General features: G+C 38.8%; 1 protein-coding gene across 1 annotated transcript in view; it reads left to right on the plus strand.

The window, feature by feature from the left end:
* The first annotated feature begins 2,676 nt into the window (after positions 1–2,676).
* CEP55 (centrosomal protein 55) overlaps positions 2,677–20,686 on the plus strand; it is a 20,246-nt gene continuing 2,236 nt past the window's right edge. Inside the window, exons 1-8 of the mRNA XM_004391292.2 lie at positions 2,677–2,793; positions 5,551–5,745; positions 9,129–9,404; positions 9,776–9,844; positions 15,767–15,917; positions 17,134–17,447; positions 19,065–19,136; positions 19,831–19,956. Coding sequence (XP_004391349.2) covers positions 5,563–5,745; positions 9,129–9,404; positions 9,776–9,844; positions 15,767–15,917; positions 17,134–17,447; positions 19,065–19,136; positions 19,831–19,956 — 1,191 coding nt within the window. The 5' untranslated portion in view covers positions 2,677–2,793; positions 5,551–5,562. The remainder of the gene's footprint in view (positions 2,794–5,550; positions 5,746–9,128; positions 9,405–9,775; positions 9,845–15,766; positions 15,918–17,133; positions 17,448–19,064; positions 19,137–19,830; positions 19,957–20,686) is intronic.

Raw genomic sequence — 20,686 nt, forward strand, 5'->3', positions numbered from 1 at the left:
CAATTGAAAACACAGATTTACACACCCAAGTTGTTTTAAACATACTTAAAAGTTTTCCAGTAATCGAACCATCAATTTTTAAATTAAAATTAGAATGAAATAAAATTAAAAATTCAGTTCCTCAAATGCAGTAGCCACATTTCAAGCACTCAGTAGCCATATGTGGCTAGAGCTACCATATAGGATAGAGCATAGGGAACATTTCCATCAGTGCAGACAATTCTATTAGACAGTGCAGGTCTATCTGCTGGTGAGGCTCTATGCTTTCGTTAGCATCCCTTTGGAAGACATAACCTTTTAGAGGTGATGGGCACACTTATCTACAACAGCCTCACTTCTTCCCTTTAACAACTCTAAACCCTTTCAGCAGCCTTTAGATATTGTTTGGTTTCCCTAGAAGACCTTCCTACTGAGAGAAAAATGAGCTGATCTGCTGAGATAAATACCCAGTCTGCTTGGCTGTTACATTTCTCTCTGTAAATTAATAAAGATGAATTTTGAATCTTTGTTCTGGGATTCCCCAGAGAGAACTGTCAACATCAAACTACTATCGCCTTGTGAGGCCCTGTGGAAACTACCAGTTCCTCACAACTTCGTGACTAGCAGGACCTACCTGTGAAGAGCAAACCAGGATTTCCAGGTCTAACAATGACAATTACAAAATTAAACAAGACCACCTGGCCAAGGAGCCTCCTGTCTCTTCCTCTTCCTCAGAGGTCCCCACTCACAGGGGAGCTTCCGCCAGGAGAGCAGGGCCTGGAAAGTGTGTAACTGAGGTGTCTGGCCCAGTAAGCCCAGGCGCCAGGCCCCTAGGTTCCACCCTTCTCCACACAGTCCCTCCCACCTCTTCTCCCCTCCCCTTTTGTCTAAAAACAGGAGTGGGGTGATTATTTTCCCTCTAAGAATCTTTGTAAATTTCTATGGAAACTAATTTTGCCCCTCATCTCAACTCTAGGCAGTGAACCCTGGCCTGTCTTTCACTCCAGTTTTTTCCTTCCACCCCAATCCTATCCAATGCTTTAACACAACAGATGTGAGGGAAACCAAGTCTGTTCACTTTTCCACCAGAAATACGAGCTCCTTGGAAGTAGAAACCAAAGGTTGCCTTCCTTTGCATCCCAGCATTTAGCAAAGTGTCTGGCACACTAGAGGTGCTCTAAGAATGTTTAATTTTAATTACATTTATTTAGTGAGGAAAAAAATTGTGTACAGTTTTTTTTAAAGATTCTTTTAAATTCCCTACATGGTTTCTTGAGGCACTGGTGTAAGTGGTAGAATTCTAGTTTTCCATGTGAGAGGCTTGGCCTTGATTCTCAGTCAACGCACCTCATGCGCAGACACCACCATCGGCCAGTGGACACTTGTGAGTTGCTATGATACTACACAGATTACAGGGGCGCTTGCTGACCAAGATGGACTAGGAAGAAAGGCTGGTGATCTACTTTTGAAAATCAGCCAGTGAAAACCCTATAGATCACAAGAGTTCAACCCACAGCCTATCATGGAAAAGGTGCAGGACCGGGCAGCAATTCCTTCCCTTGTACATGGGATCATTACCATGAGTCCGGATTGCCACGAGTCCGATTGATGGAACAGCAGCTAGCAACAACAGATGGTTTCTCATCTGTTCTATTCAGTAGCATAAGAGTTTGTTGTCTTTAGTGTAATAATTGCTAAGCTCCTAAATGGATACTTTCATTTAACCACATAACTACTCTATGACATAGATGTTATTTGCATCATTTTACAGATGAGGAAACCGAAAATTAGAGAGGTTAAGTTATCCAAGATCACACAGCTTGTAAGAGGCAGTCAGGAGTTCAATTCAAGATAGTTCTTACCTAGAGTTTAAACAGTTGTGCAACACTGCCTTCCTAGGACATTTTGCTGCTGTATCCTTCTATCTAAACCTGGTGCCGTGGAGTCCATACGGACTCGTAGCAACCCGATAGCACAGAGTAAAACTCTGCCACACGGTTTCCTAGGCTGTAATCTTTACTGGAGCAGAGGGCCAAGTCTTTTCTCCCACGGAGCCACTGGTGGGTTCAAACCGCCAACCTTTCAGTTAACAGCCTAGCGCTTAACCACTGTGCCACCAGGGCTCGTTTTAGGGCTGGAAGGGGCCTCATTTTGTACGAGAAGAAACGGGAACTCAGAGGTGTGACTTACGCTCAAGAACACAGAACGAATTAGTTTCCGTTCAGTATCACCGGGTTTATCACATTGAGAATAGTAAATTGTTCCATCCCAAAAGCCGATACACACAAAATTAGCCCCTTACAACGAAACACCGAACTTGAGAAATCTGAACTCTCATAAGAAAGCCCCAGAACCGAGAGGTGGACTCGGACAGAGGCGTTCCCGCCCGCGGACCTGGCCTCGCCTTCGCCCCAGTCCCCGCCCAGACTCAGGTTCCAGGCCCCGCCCCCTGAAGGTCTCAGCCATTCGGGGAACGGCGACCCTGCAGCTCTTGCCGCGCCCCCGCCGGCAGTGACGTGCCCCGCCCCGCAGCCGCGGGATTCAAACTCCCGGAAGCGGCCTCGGCGCTGTAGGATGTAGTCCGGCACACACAAGCGCTGCGCTTCGCCTCTAGTGCCGGCTGGTCGCCCCAGGTGCGCAGCCTCGGGGGCGGGCGGGACGGCGAAGGAAGTGAGGTCGGTGGGCAGATCTCGTCCGCTTCAGCTCTATCTCTGCCCACCGTCCTATCTGTTCCCTTTCTGGAGCGCCTGCTTCGTGCCTGACGCCGGGCTGGGCGCCTCACGACTGTCGTTTCTCTTCCTCCTTTCAACTCTGGTGGGTATTATCATCCCCTTACAGACGGTAAAGTGATTTGTACAGCTTTTTGTTAATTAGCAAGCGCTTTCATGCTTTTCCTACAAACATCATTTTACAGTTGAGAAAGCAGGTGCTGAAAAGCGAAGGGGACTTTATCGTCCCTCTTTTTGCAGCTTTTCTTTTCCTGTCTGTCTCCCCAAGTGAGATCTTACGTGAGGATTTTTGTAAGATTTGCCTCCGGCTCTAGACTATCTGGCTTGTAATAGATGCCGTGTGCAGTTTGCTGGGTTGAAATATTTGGTCACTTTCTGTCCAGCACAGTCAGTTCAGCCATTCAACAAATGTTTTCTGAGCACGTGCTGTAAGTCCTTGTGGGTGACAAAAAAATTCCAGGGGCAGCCCCTGAAACAATCGTTGAACAATAAAAAGGGGAGTATAATCGAGTACCAGGTTGTGCTGTATGGGCCGTAACAGTTACTATGAGGATGCAGAGAAGGCTTCCTGAAGAAGGTATGTGACTGGGCCAGGAAAGGTTTGAACGGTGTGAGCTCTGTGGATATTGGCCTCACTGGAATAGAAAATACAGAGAAAAGAGGTTGATAGGGCTAGATAGTGGGGGGCTGGGAGATCTGGCAGAGTTAGGCTAGAAACTAGAAACAATAGTCATTTACTGTTGGAGTTCCCCTCCAAATGTCAGGAAGCTAATGTTTGGGGTTTCCTTCCAGGCCTACTGATCTGTATTTCCACCATTTTGTATCTTGATGGTTTGCTTAAAAAGTATCCATCTTATCAACCCAGTATGCCAAGTCAGCACTGTGATATCTAGGGAGGCATACAGGAAAGAAAGACACCATAATCTTGCATTTGCCTGAATTGATTTAGTAGCTATCTTAGTCTTCTTTTACCTTAGAATTGGCAAAAATTCAAGACTAACCTTTTGAGAGATGGTCTGTTCGACTCGGTCTGCCCAGTTCTAATATTTTCAGGCTTTCTGATTTCATACAAGATGACCTTAAAAGTCACTTCCTCAGAGATGCTTTCCTCATCACTCTATTTAGTAGGTCTCTCCAATTTTTACCGGTATCATTTATCACTGCACTTTATTCAGTTCCTGTATAGCATTTATTACACTTTGAGAACCTGTTTATTTCCTTGTTATGCCTACCTCCTTTATTAGATTGAAAGTTTCATGATATCAGGAAACATCTTTTATTTTTTTTTAAGCAGTGTATATCCAAAAACCCTGTTGCGATCAAGTCGATTCCAACCCATAGCTACCCTATAGGACAGAGGAGAACTGTCCCATAGGGTTTCCAAGGAGCGGTTGTTGGTGGATTCAAACTGCCGACGTTTTAGTTAGCAGCCTGAGCTCTTAACCCCTGCACCACCAGGGCTCATCAGGCACTCATTATGGTGCCTAGTAAATAGTCAGCTCTCCAGTATTTTTTGAATGCATGAATGGTCTCATACTCCTCTAGATTCCTTAATCACACCACCATTGTTTTATCTAGAGATCCCATGGAAAAATGTTTTTTAACTTCCTTAGCGAGAGCTACTTTTATTACATGCACAGTATGTTTCACTAGATATTTGCCTGCTAGAGTTTACATTACGCACTTGCTTCTTAACTATCTGTTGCATTGGGCAAATCTGCTACTAAACACCTCTTTAAAGTGTTAAAAAGCAAAGATGTCACTTTGAGGACTAACGTACACCTGACCCAAGCCATGGTGTTTTCAGCCGCCTCATATGCATGTGAAATGGACAATGAATAAGGAAGACTGAAGAATTGATGCATTTGAATTATGGTGTTGGCAAAGAATATTGAATATACCGTGGACTTCCAGAAGAATGCACAAATCTGTCTTGGAAGAAGTACAGCCAGAACACGCCTTAGAAGTGAGGATGGCGTGACTTCATCTTACATACTTTCGCATATTATCAAGAGGGACCAGTTCCTGGAGAAGTACATCATGCTTGGTAGAGAGTCAGTGAAAAGAGGAAGACCCTCAACGAGATAGATTGATACAGTGACTGTAACAATGGGCTCAAACATAGCAAGGATTGTGAGGATGGTGCAGGACTGGGCAGTGTTTCATCTGTTGTGCAGAGGGTCGCTAGGAGTTGGAACCGACATGACGGCACCTAACAACAACAAGAATCTCCTTAAATTGGCCCCTTATTCTCGTTCCTTTCGTTCCTGAATTATCTGAGTATTGTGCCTCTTATAAATGTTTCATCTTGGATTCTCACCTTTTTGCCCACTATGCTTTCTTAAATCACATTGATAGATCTGAGCTAAGCATAGTTTCTAAAACACAGGACATACCATTATGTTGAGAAATGACATTTCAATACCTTATGTATATTATTTACACCAACTTTTTATTCCTGTGTAAAATATGTCCTTGATTGTGAGCTTCTTTTGAGTTCCATTTAATGGCTTAATCCTTAGTGGCCTCTCCATTTTTTTTTAAAGAAAACTTTTCTATTGAAGTATGATGCACATACAGAACACTTCACAGCACATAAGTGTACAGGTTGACATATTTTTACAAAAAGTGAATACTCTCCATATATCTACCACTGAGATTTAAAAAAAAAAAAATTGTTGCCAGCAACCAGAAACCTTCCTCAATCCCTCTCCATCAACCCCGCTGATTTGGATATATCACTTCTGTTTAGAGCAGATAGGTTACTAGGCCAGTTTCAAACCTGAGATTTGACGTTTTAAGCCCAGACTTACAAAATGTAATTGTATTTTTATTTTTATAGACAATTTCAGAGATGTCTTCCAGAAGTCCCAAAGATTTACTTAAAAGAAAATGGGGACCAAAGCCTAGTAACTCCAAATCAGAAACTGCATTAGAGAAATTTAAGGGAGAAATTGCAGCCTTAAAAACATCGGTGGATGAAATCACAAGTGGAAAAGGAAAGCTGACTGATAAAGACAGACACAGACTTATAGAGGTAAACGGTAGTAAGTTTTTTTTAGAAAACAATTTATTATGATTTCCTGATGCTGCCTTCTTTTTCTTGCCATTATCTCTGTCTCACCCAGTTCACTGGTTTTGGAAACCTGACCTTGGCTTTGGAATCTTAATTCCTATTTTGGTCTTGCCTACTTGGATTTTGCAGCTTTTCTATGATATTTTCTAGTCATTATTAACTTCTCTTACTTTTTCAATATAATTGAGTATGTGTTTTGAGGTCATCAGGTACTAAGTTTGCTTCAGAAGTAGTTAAAGGCATCTTGATGGATAGTTCTATACCTTTAATGCTGCATTGTTGTTGTTGGGTCCCATCGAGTTGATTATAACTCATATCGACCCCGTGTGACTGAGTAGGGTTTTCTTGGCTGTAATCTTTCCAAAGCAGATTGCCAGGTCTTTCTCCCTCGGAGCCTCTGGGTGGGTTTGAACCAGCAAGCTTTCTGTTAGCAGCCGAGCGCTTAACTATTTACGCCACCAAGGCTCCTTTTCAACACAGAGCTAGGGTCTGTTTTCACTTATTTAGAACAAAATAATAACCTAATTTATCATCCATCAAATAGCTTTTTGGTAATTAATTATGTGAATATTCTTGATCATCTTTGTTATGCTATAGTTGAGACTGAAAAACGTATTGGTTTACTGTTTTCATAGTTTTTCAACTGATAGCATAACTTAGAAATGTTTTATTTCTATACTATTTTAGAACACTGTATTATTCATAGATATGCACTTTAAGGACACTATGTCATTCTTACATCTTTTTTTACTGTAGAAGATGAGAAAGTATTTTCCCAATAATTATATAGTCTGGCTTTTTGTTCTCTAAATATAAAAAGTCAAGTCTGTTCATTTCAGTGTGTCAAATAACATTCAGATTTCAATATGAGTGGTTAAAAGCCTATTTTATCATGTATGTTGGCTACTTTCCAAGTAATCTTTGTTTTTAGGCTTTTTGAGGTAAAATTATTACATGTATTGGCATTTTACATTCTGTTAAACTGTATTTCAGATTCCCTAATTTATAATTTGTTATGCCATAATCAGTAAGGAAATTAGGAACTTATTAGACTAGATGGATTTAAAAAAATTAATCATAAATTTGGTTTTAATTTATTTTACCAAGTACTCTTCTTGTTCATATTTAGGAAATAAATGACCTGTGTTAAAGAGGATCATTTAATTTCTTTAAATTCTGTTTTATAGGCACATCATTAAACTGAATGATTTTTTTTTATTTTAAACAACACCAATTAAGGTAAATACTTCTTCAGCCATTTAGAAATGAACCACCACCAATTCTTCGGCATAAAGTTTATTTTGCAATCTGGTAAAGGAATATTATAGCTTCCCTGAAAGTTATCTTTCGGTTCATTCCACTTTTGATGAGCACCGGTTGTCAGAAGTTTGTTCCTTTATAATCAGTTGAAATTAAACTTCCTGTAACTTCTACCTATATGCTTTTTTTTTTTTTTAATTGTACTTTAGATGACGGTTTACAGAGCAAATTAGTTTTACATTAAACAATTAATACACATATTGTTTTGTGACATTGGTTGTCAACCCCACGACATGTTAACACTCTCCCCTTCTTGACCTTGGGTTCCCCATTACCAGTTTTCCTGTCCCCTCCTGCCTTCTCGTCCTTACCTCTGGCTGGTGTGCCCATTTAGTCTCATTTTGTTTTATGGGCCTGTCTAATCTTTGACTGAAGGCCTACTTATTTGCTTTAATTGTGCCAATTAGAGTTACACAAAACAAGTCTGTTTCTTATCCACCTTGCCAATTTATCAGATTTTTGAGGAAATACTGCCTCCTCTTACTTTTTTGCAGACCAACCCCATATTCTCCAGCTTTTCTGACTTCTAGAAATCAGCCTGGTCAATCTCCTGAACAATTTGTGGTTTGTCCATATCCCCTGAATATGCACCCAGAATTGAACACAGTGCCCCAAATGTGTTCTGGCAAACACATTGAAATGGTACTATTACTTCTACTTATCTGGACACTGTACTCTATTAAAGTCTAAAATTGTAACTGTATCATACTACTGACTTATCTTAAGCTTGTGGCCAACAAAAATTCCCTCCTAATTTCCACATGAGCAACCATTCACTTAAATTTTCCCATTTCATACTTGAACAACTGTTTCTTTTTTTACTCTAAATGCAAGTTTTTAGCTTTATGTGGTTTTTACCCTGTTAGCCTGTAATGTCATTCTGATCATTGTTTCTATCATATGTCTGTTGGCTCTGTATCCCTTATAACAGTAGCAGTTTAACAGGTATGCCTTCTTTGTCTGACATATCTTTGTAAATGTTGAACACTCCTTTAAAGGTTACCTTCTAGACCCAAATCATTTGTCAGCAGTAAGCAGGTTAGGGAATGCATCTTTATCCAGCTGCAACATTCTATAGTTTTTAAGTTCTTCTGGCTCAGTTTCATTAATGAGCATGCATCACTTGTGTATGTATAACTTTATTAGATCCAGTAGGATGGAGGGATGATTATCAGACATTCATGTGACAGCCAACTTTTCTTTAGTTTTCTCTCACTATCCCAGACAGAGTTAGTTTTTCCTTTCTCCGTGCCTGTGTCCCATTCATTTTATATCTTAACTGCAGCACTTACCTTATCGTATTAATTCATTGGTTTACCTGTCTGCAAGATCTTGGCTTCATCTTCTTTTTGGCCCTGGTATCAGCGGCATCACTAGGGAGGTGTAGGGGATGTGGACCGCACTGGGTGACACTGTCAGAAGAGGTGACACCAAAATGACTGTCTATAAAATTTTTGTGTAGTGTTTTAGCAGAAGTTTATTATTTTTTATCAAACTATCCCTGAAGTTAAACAAAAAAAAAATGTTTATAAGCCCAGTTTACATGTATCAGTATACCTACAATGCTAAAACTCTATGCTAATTTGCTTTTTGAACCTTCTAATGCACTTTGGTCAGAGCTGTCATTATTACCCAATTACAGTGACGCTTCGAATCATGTAGTTTTGTCGGCACGCACTACAAGCACATGCTGTTGTTTTCATTGCTGTCAGTGTGTTTATAGTCACTGATTTTGTTAAATTTTCTGGTGTTTTAGCTACAATATTGTAGTAATTCTATGAGTCAGAATCGACTCGATGGCAGTGGGTTTGGTTTTTTGGTTTATTGTGGTAATTAGCATGGGGAGGGTAACACCACGCATTACCGCACTGGGTAACACCACCCCTAGTGATGCCACTGCCTGGTATCTAGTATAATGCCGACTTGATACGTAATAAACACTTCATAAATACTTGTGGAAGAATATTGTTTAGCTTGATGTTTGACCTGGCTTTTTTCTAAGATTCTTCTTAGTTTATATCTAGAAAATTCGACTCCTAGAAGCTGAGAGGGAAAAGAATGCATATCACCTCACAGAGAAGGACAAAGAAATCCAGCGACTCAGAGAACAGCTGAAGGCAAGATATAGTTCAACTGCATTGCTTGAACAGCTAGAAGAGAAAACAAAGGAAGGCGAAAGGAGGGAACAACTGTTGAAATCTTTATCTGAAGAGACAGATTTATTGAAAAAACAGTTGTCTGCTACAACTGCAAGACTTGCTGAACTTGAAAGCAAAGCCAGTACATTTCGTTTATCACAGGTACAAATAAAATTACCTTTCTTCAAACTTTGTATGACAATTTAATATTTTTCAGATTTTATTTAAATAGCCCAGTGTTTGTTTTGTCTCCTTTTTGTGAAAATCACTGAGCTATTCATATGAGCAAAGGGCTGCTCTCGTTGTCTGGGGCCCAGAGGATCTGAAATCTCAGGGTTTTCCAATCTTAGGAAGTTTCCAGGAGATCTTAATTCTGACTGTGGTCCTGTGCTACCCGTGATGGTTCACCAGCATATGCTAGATCGGATTTTGGATGCTTCTGTGAAGTATACGATAATACTATGGGACTAAATATAATGAGAAAATATTTATTGTTAAATTTGTGGTGTTAACTGATATTGGTTTATTAACAGACTGCGTCTGCAAGTTGCCTCAATTCATCAATGAGTAATATTCATGAAATGGAAATACAGCTGAAAGATGTAAGTTCATTTTACTTTTGATAAGTTATGGGTTAAGAGGACTAACTCATTTATTCTTAAATTTCATGGAAATTGGCAGCATTGGTGCTGTGACTTGAAAAAAATCTGCTGATGAGACAGGAGAACTGAGTGGTTTATGATCATCCCTTTAGGTTACTGCCTTTCTCTTCCTAGGCATTCAGGAAGACCTGGCCTCTTTGGGCTAGAAAGTCTTAAAATTATCCGTTGCTGCCAAATACATCGACAATAGCTCTTCTCCGCTTACATCTAATTTCCTCAGCTATTTTGTTGTTATAACTTAATGTGTAGTTTTTTTCAAGCTTTTTTCTCTTTTTATTTGTCCATGTTGAGATATGCTCTTTAATTTGAAATCCTTCTCTTGGAACTAGGGTTTTCTTTCATAGTTTGGAAAATAAACATATTTATGCACTCAGTTCTTTTCTCTAGAATTTGAAATGTGGTTATTTTACATATATGGTAAGGTTGTTATATCCTAAATAAATGGATTGGTGGGTTCCATTGAGAATTGAATATATTGAGGACGCCAGACTATTATTCACATTAAATTTTTCAAGTTTTAATATTGGATATATGAAGTTCTTGATTTAATTATTAGGCCAGTAGGTGGGTATTTTGATTCCAGAAATATTACTGGCCTATCTACCCTGATTTGAGTATGCTCTTATGATTCCTGTTTTATTGCATCTAACAAGCGTACCTCAGGGCCTGTTTGATCTTCAAAAGCAGAATTTAAATCTGTTGAGCATCTGTATGGGGGTGGGTAGTACACTAACCTTATCAAAGTGATTTATCTAGAAGTAACTGAAATAAAGAAGAAACATAATTTAAAAAAAAAAAAAAACTATCAAAATAAGTTCCTGTGTCATATATTACACTGCCAGTATAAGGCTCTAAAACTTTATCATTCTATATATATCAGTACCTACCCATTAGATCTACCACCTGTCAATTTGTCATACTGTCTGTTGCTATAATGCTGGAAGCTATGCCACTGGTATTTCAAATACCAGCAAGGTCATCCATGGTGGACAGGTTTTAGCAGAGCTTCCAGATGAAGACAGACTAGGAAAAAAGGCCTGGTGATCTACTTCTGAAAATTAACCAGTGAAAACCCTATGGATCACAATAGAATATTGTCTGATGCAGTGCTGGAAGATGAGACCCCAAGGTTTGAAGTCACCCAAAATACACAGTAACCATAATGATGGACTTGAGCATACCAACAGTCATGAAGATGGCACAGGACTGGGCAATGTTTTATTCTGCTGTACATGGATGGGGTCACCATGAGTTGGAACCAACTCGGTGGCAACTAACAACAACAACCCTTAGGTGCACATGTCTATGAATAATTTACCTTACACATCTCCTTTTTTTCCCCTTATTCACTCCACTTCAGCTGTGCTGGCTTTCTAGCTGTTCTTTGAATATGCCACCTTTTCTCTTTCAGTTTCCTCTGCCGACACGCTCTTCTCCCAGATATCTTCATGACTCACTCCCTCACCTCTTTCTGTCTTTACTCAAATGTCACTTTCTTGTGGGATTGGGGAAGCTTCCTTAGCTCCCTTGTCTAAAATTATAACTCCCAGACAATTTCTATTCCCTTTTCCTGCTTTATTTTTCTTCCTAGCACATGTTACTGTTAAAATTAGAGTCTATTTTACTTAGTTATCTTGTTTATTGTCGACTCTTCCTTTAGAATATCAGTTTCACGAGGGAAGAATTTTTGCACGTTTTGTTCACTGCTACTTGCCCGTGCTCTAGAACACTTAAAGAGTGACTGAATGGAATCATGTGAAGTTTCTCTGAATTTTACTAGTGTCTCTTCTAGCAAAGAACTTGAAAATATATACTATTGTCTTAAACTTGTATGTAATTTTAGGTTTCTAAAGCGCTAGCGGCTTCAAATATTAGCTAAAGTTATTTTTACATAATGACAATTCTTTTTATGAAATTAACTTTGAAATGTTACACATTTCTGCCCAATCTTTTTGTTCTATCTTCCCAGCTTATTTAAAGATCACATTGTACTTCCCTGCTCTGTTTACCTTAGAAAGGCTTTTTAGATAAATAGAGTAATTTTTAACCCAGCTCACCTTCAAATGGTGGTCTAGGCTGAGCAGTGCTTCTCAGACTCTGCTGTGCATATGAAATAAAGAAGAAACATAATTAAAAAAAAAATATATCAAAATAAGTTCCTGTGTCATATATTACACTGCCAGTATAAGGCTCTAAAACTTTATCATTCCATATATATCAGTACCTACCCATTAGATCTACCACCTGTCTGTTAATTTATCATACTGTCTGTTGCTATAATGCTGGAAGCTATGCCACTGGTATTTCAAATACCAGCAAGGTCATCCATGGTGGACAGGTTTTAGCAGAGCTTCCAGACTAAGACAGACTAGGAAAAAAGGAATCTTCTTAAAATGCAGATCTTGATTTAGAAGGTCTGGGGTGGGACTCAGATTTTGTGTTTCCAGTAAGCTCCCAGGTGATGCTGATGCTGCTGGTCCTCAGGCCATACTTTGAGAGCCATTAATTTGTTTGAGGAGCAGGAGGTGGCTTAGCCCTGGTTTTCTGTTTGGAATCTCAGCAGATGTTTTAGACTATGAGGAAAATTGTCCTAGCCTAAAAAATGTTACATAGCCCGCAGTTTTTATCACTGTCACATTATTTGGCTTTTGAGAGCTCAGCCGTTCTTGTCCTACAAGCCCCCTCCAAGCTCGCAGAAAACTTCCTGTAGAAGTTTGCCCACCTATTTTAAGAATTAGTATGTGTTATACCAAAATAAGCCCGAAAAACCTGTTTACCTTTCTTAAGGCTTAGCTGTATCATTCCTCAGCTGTCATTTATAGTCTGACTGACATTTTGAAATAACTACATGCAGTGAATGCTGTAAACATTGTCATATGTCAGGAACTTTCAAACTAAATCGAACCAAATAGCTAAAAAGTAATTTTTACAGTCTTTTCTTGCTCTTAATATAAAATCGTGATTTTTTAAACATAGAACTTAAGGAAGATAAAGAATTTATATATTTTTAAAACATTTTATTTGGAAAAACATTCAGATTCACAGGAGAGCTATAAGAATAGTACATAGAACACCTGTGTACCCTTTACCCAGATTTACCTATTGTGAACATTTTGTTCCATTTGCTTTTTCGTTTGCACTCAGTCATTCTCTTTCACACTTTTTCTCACACTCACACACGTGCACGCACACACACACACATTTTTTTTTCTGAACCATTCGAGAGTAAGTTGCACGTATCCATGACCCTTTACTCCTATGTACTTCAATGTGTATTTCCTAAAAATGAAGATATTCTTTTACATGACCATAATACACATAGTAGCTTTCATAAATTTAACATTGACACAATACTTTAACCTACTATCCATATTCCAGTTTTGTCAGTTAACCCGTGTTTTTTATTCTTTAGGTACAGATGAACATTTTAATCTACATTAGAATTTCTACCCAAGGAATACTTAGTGGATTCCTGTCAAACTGGGAGGGAGAGCTCTAGTAGCTTTCCCCAGGGCTTCACTGTGCCTACTCTTGTTCTACACTTTTATTGACAACTTGGACGAAAACATTAAATATAAACCTAACAAATGTGTCCATGACATAAAGCTGGAAGGGATAACTAATGCAATGATGATGCTGAAGATTCAACATTAATGATATCAACATTTATTGATAGCTAACAAATTCATTTATTGATAATATTACAGAGACGAAAGAGCAGATGCATACAGTGAGAATGGCAGAGAAGGGATGGTCAAGAAATGTTTACTACTTTATTGATGTAACATCGCCATCGCGTGGCCTTATAGGATATTGCCTCTCAAATCTTAAACCAACAAGTATTTTTGCTTCTCATATTTTGTCATGTATGGACAGATTCCTTTAAAAGAAGAAAATTTTCATGACCATACAATGCTGACTTAAATTATTTCTATTAAAATATTTCTTAAATATGGACAAACATAGAATTCTGTATAAAGTTAGGTATCTTTAACATCTAGCACACTATGATTTATATAAAAATCAAACCAAACCAGTTGCCATAGAGTCGATTCCAACTCACGGTGACCCCACGGGTGTCAGAGGAGAGCTATGCTCCACAGGGTTTTCAATGGCTGATTTTTTTGGAGTAGATCACCAGGCCTTTCTTCCAAGTTGCCCCTGTGTGGACTCGAACCTCCAGCCTTTGGATTAGCAGCTGAGTACTTAACCGTTTGTACCACTCAGGGTCTCCATGATTTATATAGGTATTCAGTAAGCATTTGGATATGTTTGTGCTCTTTGAGTCATACAAGTTTACTTCTTTTATCGGCTAAATTTGAGTATGAGAGCCTGAGGTTTACATTAGTCCTTTCTTTTGAAAGATGCAGAATATGAGGAAGAACCTTACTGGAAGTGGCCGTGGATCCAAATAGGAGAATGACTACTGCAGCCTATTTTAAGATTTGCCATGTATCTCAACAATCTTCTCAGCTACACTAGGTTTACTGTGAAATCAAAATGTTAACATTCATACTTATTTGAAACAGATTTTTGCCCAACTTTTATCATGAAATATCTCAAACATACAGAAAAGTGGAAAAAGTAGTACAGTGAACATTCATACATCTACCACCAAGATTTAACAATGAGACAGACTCTTTAAATCAAATTACTTTCTTAAAAATGACTGTGAGAAAGGAGGGCTATAGGAAAGGCAGAAAGAATTATTATTCGAAGCTTCTTAAAATGAAAGTAGCCAACTACAGAGCTTAACTCTATTGAGATATAATATGGAATGGATATACAGTATCTCCACTTGAATAATGAACTCTTCAGCCATACAATGAGAACTGGGGTTATAATTGTCTAACAGGCACAGAGGGAAAAATGTCTGGTCAAGTGGCTGGAGGGCCCTGGACTAAGCCCTTGATTCCAGAGGCTGCTTCTGTCTTCCTAATCCATTTCCTAATTCTGTAGAAAACAGACATTGAAAATTCTTTAAGCCCAATACCTGGAAACTTTGCTCATGAGCATGTAGGATTCTTGTGAAGGACTCTAGCAAAGCCTGGAGGAACTCTCTAGACTTAGAGTTTCTATATATACACATTTTTCTGGACACAAGACTCAACTGTCTATCTTTAAAGCATGGAAGTTCTTACCTGAAAGAAGATGCCCTGATAACAACCAGTAGCTTCAAGTTCTTTGTCTACACTTTATTTTATAACTAGAGGTCTGGGAAGAGTGGCTTCTATAAAGGCAAACATGCTATATTGTATTTTCAGTTTGAAATTGAAGTAGAAGAATTTTATCTATGCACAATACATCAGTTTAAGGTTGAAAGGGCTATCTGTGTAGTTCCCTAAATAATTGGTAAGCTGAAACCCATATCCACTCTTGAAAAAATAAGCTTTGTTGACCCTGTTACAGGTTCTTTGAAGTTCAATTACTATGAGCCCTGGATTTATACCAGGTCCTATGGCATGTAAGGAGCCCTGGTGGTGCAATGGTTAAGAACTATGACTGCTAACCCAAAGGTTGGCAGTTTGAATCCACCAGCCTATGGGGCAGTTCTACTGTGTCCTGTAGGGTCAGTATGAGTTGGAATGGACTCGACAGCAACAGGTTTGCAGGTTTGTTATGGCATATAAATGAATGGAATACAATCCCAATGTTCTTTCAGGAAAAACCTGTTAAATATACATAGAACAGCTGAAGAATAGTACTGTTCCTTACCACTTATCTAAACACAATTAGTTATTCTATTATATAAGCCATAAGAGTTTTTATGTGTTGAAAAAGACTACATGATTTGATCTCCTTTGTCTGTTTTAAGTTTTTTTTTTAATTTTATTGCTGATTTTCTTTCATCTGCACATCGAGGCTCTGGAGAAAAATCAGCAGTGGCTTGTGTATGATCAGCAGCGAGAGGTCTACGTAAAAGGACTTTTAGCAAAGATCTTTGAGTTGGAACAGCAATCAGAAACAGCTGCTCAGCCATTCCCACAGCAGACAAAAAAGACTGAATCAGAAGGTACTGGTATAAAAATGTTCTTTTGGGATAGGTCTGACATTTTCCGAAAGGAGTGATTCATCAAATTTAGATTTTTATAGATACATGTTAGAAAGTAAAGTAAGAGCAAGTCTTCTAGCCCCGCAGTAAGAAATAACATTTTAGCAAGTCTTTTTTATTCCCTAATTTCTCTGATAAAAGGTGTAGGTTAGAGGGCAATCTGGCAGCCTTGAAGTCGCGTTAAATTTTCTCCAACTGTGCATATTCTTCCCTTCCTTCAAAGTCCTGGAACTTTAGTTCCCCAGAACTGGCCTTATCACCAACTCCTTTTACTCTGCTTCCCTTAGCACTTATTCACATCAACCTCAGGAGAAAGATATTTTATAGATGATTCTTCAATCATTTGAATCTCACCGTGAAATTGAGATGAAGTTTCTTACTAATGATGCTATCTTTTTGCCATGTATTTTGCAGTTTCCCTAACATTGATCTCAATTGAGTTTTGGGACACCTCTGAAAGGTGGGGCAGGAAGGGTCATTATTCTTATTTTACAGATTGGGGGTAGGTTCAGCAATTCCAGGTGATGAGCTAGGAAAAGAAAAGAAAGCACCCTGCGGAGCACTCGTTAAAAGGCTGACTGACAGCCCTAACAGGACCGAGAAACCTTGAGTGGTACAAAGAGAAGGCTAAAGAAAGGCTAGCGAGGCTCATAATCTTGGAGGAGCTTCATGTTTGAATATTTAAAATGAAGCTAATGCTAAAAAGGAAATGTAAAGGGACTGTCTTCAGAGGTAGTTCAAAGCTATTTAGCGCTAAGGGGACAAAGTTACTACTGTAGTGATTTTATAAGTTTACTACATATAAAAGTAGGATTTTAGTTATGAGCTATGGCTAAGTTTTTTCTTTGCTGTAGTTATCTCTCTCTTTGTGTATGTATGTGTATGTGTATTTTATTAAAGTAATATAAGCACTGGTTGAAATAATTAAATAATATACAGAAGGACCCTGCCCTATCCCCAGTGCAACTGCTTTTAACATTTCTATTTTTAGTTTTTGTAATTATCTTCATATCCATAAATAATAAGCTTTTATGAATATAGTCCCTATCTCTTGACTCTTCATTTTGTAACCTAGGAAATAGTGTGATTTTGTTTATAGAAACATGTTTAATGTTTAACTTTCAAGAATATTATCTATCTTATAAAATGAGGCCCACCATAGTGTTGTCTGTCATAGGTTACCTCCAAGAAGAAAAGCAAAAATATTACAGTCATCTCTTGGCCAATGCAAAAAAAGATCTTGAGGTTGAACGACAAACCGTAACTCAGTTAAGTTTTGAACTTAGTGAATTTCAAAGAAAATATGAAGAAACCCAAAAAGAAGTTCAAGATTTAAATCAACTGTTGTGTTCACAAAGAAAGGCAGATGTACAACATCTGGAAGATGATAGGCATAAAACAGAGAAAATACAAAAGCTGAAGGAAGAGAATGATATTGCTAGGGAAAAACTTGAAGAAGAGAAGAAGAGATCTGAAGAGCTCTTATCTCAGGTAAGCCTAACCATAACCATGATTTCATGATTCAGAGTTTTCAGTGAGCACCTAGTGTGTGTCAGGGACTATTTTAATCTCTTGGGATATAGCAAAGAACAAAATAAATTCTTGCCCTCATGGGAGTTCATATTCCAGAATGGAAACAGATAAATAAACAAGTAGATAAAAAAACAAGTAAACTAATGAAAATACAGCAGTGAAAAATGACAAAGAGAGTTGGGGACCAATGCGGGGCCTCTCTGAGGAGATGGTATTTGGGCTGACGCCAGAGGACAAGAAAAGAACCAGCCGGGTTAATGAATATCTATGGGAGTTCCTTCTAGACCAAGGGAATCACATACACAAAGGCTCTGAGGAAGAAATGAAGTAGATTTGTTTGAGAAACCAAAAGACATGAGATAAAAAGGGGAATCAAGGCTGATTCCTAGGCTGGTGCCCTGATTGTAGTGATAATATGCTCAAATTAATTCACATGGCACTTTCCATATTCTCATTACACTCACAGCTTTATGCCAAGATGTCTTACTGATGTAGGAGTTATTAAGTTAGGATTATTAGACTTGAATGCTACTTTAACAGAAACTCATTAAGTTTTGCTTGGCAGCATAAGTAATGGAAAGAACATTATTTGGAGTCAATACCTGGTCTCTAGTCCAGGATGTGTGGCTAGTGGCAGATCACTTAACCTCTCTGACTCACATGCAGGTTATTCATCTGTCAGACTAATAATACAACCGATCCTTCTTTCACTGTGCTTCTCCACAGCACTTACTCATATCAACCTCAGGAGAAAGAAGACATTTTACAGCTGATTCTTCAGTCGCTTAACCCTTAACCTCTTCTTGCCTCATAGACCTTTCCCATACTAAACCAAACCCATTGCCATCGAGTTGATTCCGACTCATAGCGACCCTATAGGACAGAGTAGAACTGCCCAATAGGGTTTCCAAGGAGAGGCTGGTAGATTCGAACTGCCAACCTTTGGCTAGCAGCCGAGCTCTTACCCAACACAAGCTCCAGGGAGGGCAGCAGTGGCAGCTGCGGCCCCACCCACCATAGAACTTCAGTGTGGGTCAGTTGAGAGAATGTGAAAGTGCTTTGTAAACTAAAGAGCTAGGTAAATGTTAGTTATTGCTGCTATTAGAATAGTAATTTTGAAAATCCTCCAAAAGTTGAGAGAGGGAAAAACTTAATAGTCCTGTAATATTTGCCTCCTTAGCCTTTACCACCCTCACTTCTCCCTGCAGGCGTAAGCAGTGATGTTTGGGAACGTTTAAGCAGAAACAATTGAAGATTTTGCTCCAAAACGAAAAAGGATTTTGCTGGCACTACCAGCTTTGTTATCCTGCTCAGAAATATTAGTAGATATCAGAGCCTCCAGGAGAATGGATGTGGCCGCTGCAGGGTTTAGTACTCTTTACCTGGAGTTCCTCAGGGAACTCACAGCCAGGGTGGTACTGGCTGGCAATCAATAACCAGCTGGAATGACTCACCCCCAGCTAGCAGGTGTTGTCCTTGTTAGAAATGTGAGACTTGTGGTGTGAGCTCCTCGAGAATGCCAGGCCAAGTGATAAGGCCGGATGTGACAACACTGGCTCTGCTTACATCCTACAGGTCCAGTTTCTTTACACATCTCTGCTAAAGCAGCAAGAGGAACAAACAAGGATGGCTCTGTTGGAACAACAGGTACTCATTAGTGTTGCTTCTAAATTCAATTCAACCCATTATAAAATGGAATTTTTCCTCATGTTTATTCTATGGAGAACCACTTTGAAAGATGTGAAAATGTTTTTAAAACACTTCAACAAAAAATAGAGAGAGACTGTCTGTGTTAGCCTATACCCCTGTTATTGTCCTTGGACTAAATCAGATTCTTGGAGGGTGAGAGGGCAATTTTCTTGACAGAGAGGTGTTGCCTTTGGAAAATTTTACTCTTTCACAATGGCTTCTACAGTTCCTACTCTAGCCTAACAGGATCTCCCTAACAGGGCTACCTTATAACTTCAAACAGAACTCAGAGAGACACCATCTAGTCTCAGAATTTAGAGCAGGATACTCAGTATATTCCAAACAAGTAAACAGCCATCTTTTCCTGCCCTCCACCGCCCCAAAAGTAGGGGGAAGAAAAATTCTAACCTGAATTTTTAAAGCTGCCCTTCAATCATTTGTACATTAAGCATTGGCTTTGCTCCTTGAATGAACCAAACCCTCAACCAAAAGCGTCTTCATTTATCGCCATCTCGTTGTACTCAGATGAATTCTTGCAATGATGGCACAACAAATGCTTACTTCTTATGCTAATAAAAAAAATACAAGCACCCAGTGAAGAAAACTAGACACTGCATACAGCTCTAATTGTCTTGTCCTGGGCATTTTTCAGATGCAGGCATGTACTGTAGACTTTGAAAATGAAAAACTTGACCGTCAAAATATGCAACACCAATTGCATGTAATTCTTAAGGAGCTCCGAAAAGCAAGAAATCAAATAACACAGTTGGAATCTTTGGTGAGTCTGGAATGGTTAAAATTAGATCTTATTTCCTTCTGTCTCTTTCTGCCATCTTTCCATTTATGTATTCAGTTAGTTCCCAAACCATGAAAATACAGCTTAATAAACAGCTGTATCTCAGCTTGGTAGGATGATCCCCTGCCTCATGCCCTGTGAACATCAGTTCAGAGCACTAGAGAGACATTATGTACCTCTTAGTAATGACTGTGTTACTAGGTAATCATTCTAGAGGCTGTGGTTCTAGAGGCATTAAACACTGCCTGGTCCAGTAGAGAGAATATAAGGGACGGCAGTCATAGAATCCTGAACTGAAAGTATTTTTTTTCTGTTAAAAAAAGAAAGCAATGCTGTTTTTAGGTATAATGAACTATCAATGTTAATATACTTTTTATGCATATTATGGGTTAAGCTTATTTTGTTCCTTATCCTGAAAACACAATCACCTTTTATTTATTAACTTTATTTCTGTAAGGATGTTGTTTTTGACTTAGTTATTTTTATCTTACTAATAACCTTTTGGACCAGACTTGTTGAGGTCTGTGTTTGTGTATGTCCCGTTGTTAGGTTCTGTCGAGTCAATTTTCAAGTCATAGCAATCCCATGTGACAGAGTAGAACTGCCCCGTAGGGTTTTCTCGGCTATAATCTTTATAGAAGCAGATAGCCAGGTCTTACATATATTATATATCCTAGTACTCTAGGATATTTGCAGATGGTAAAATGTTACA

This window comes from Trichechus manatus, unplaced genomic scaffold, assembly GCF_000243295.1.
Source record: "Trichechus manatus latirostris isolate Lorelei unplaced genomic scaffold, TriManLat1.0 scaffold00007, whole genome shotgun sequence".
Taxonomy (NCBI): Eukaryota; Metazoa; Chordata; class Mammalia; order Sirenia; family Trichechidae; genus Trichechus; species Trichechus manatus.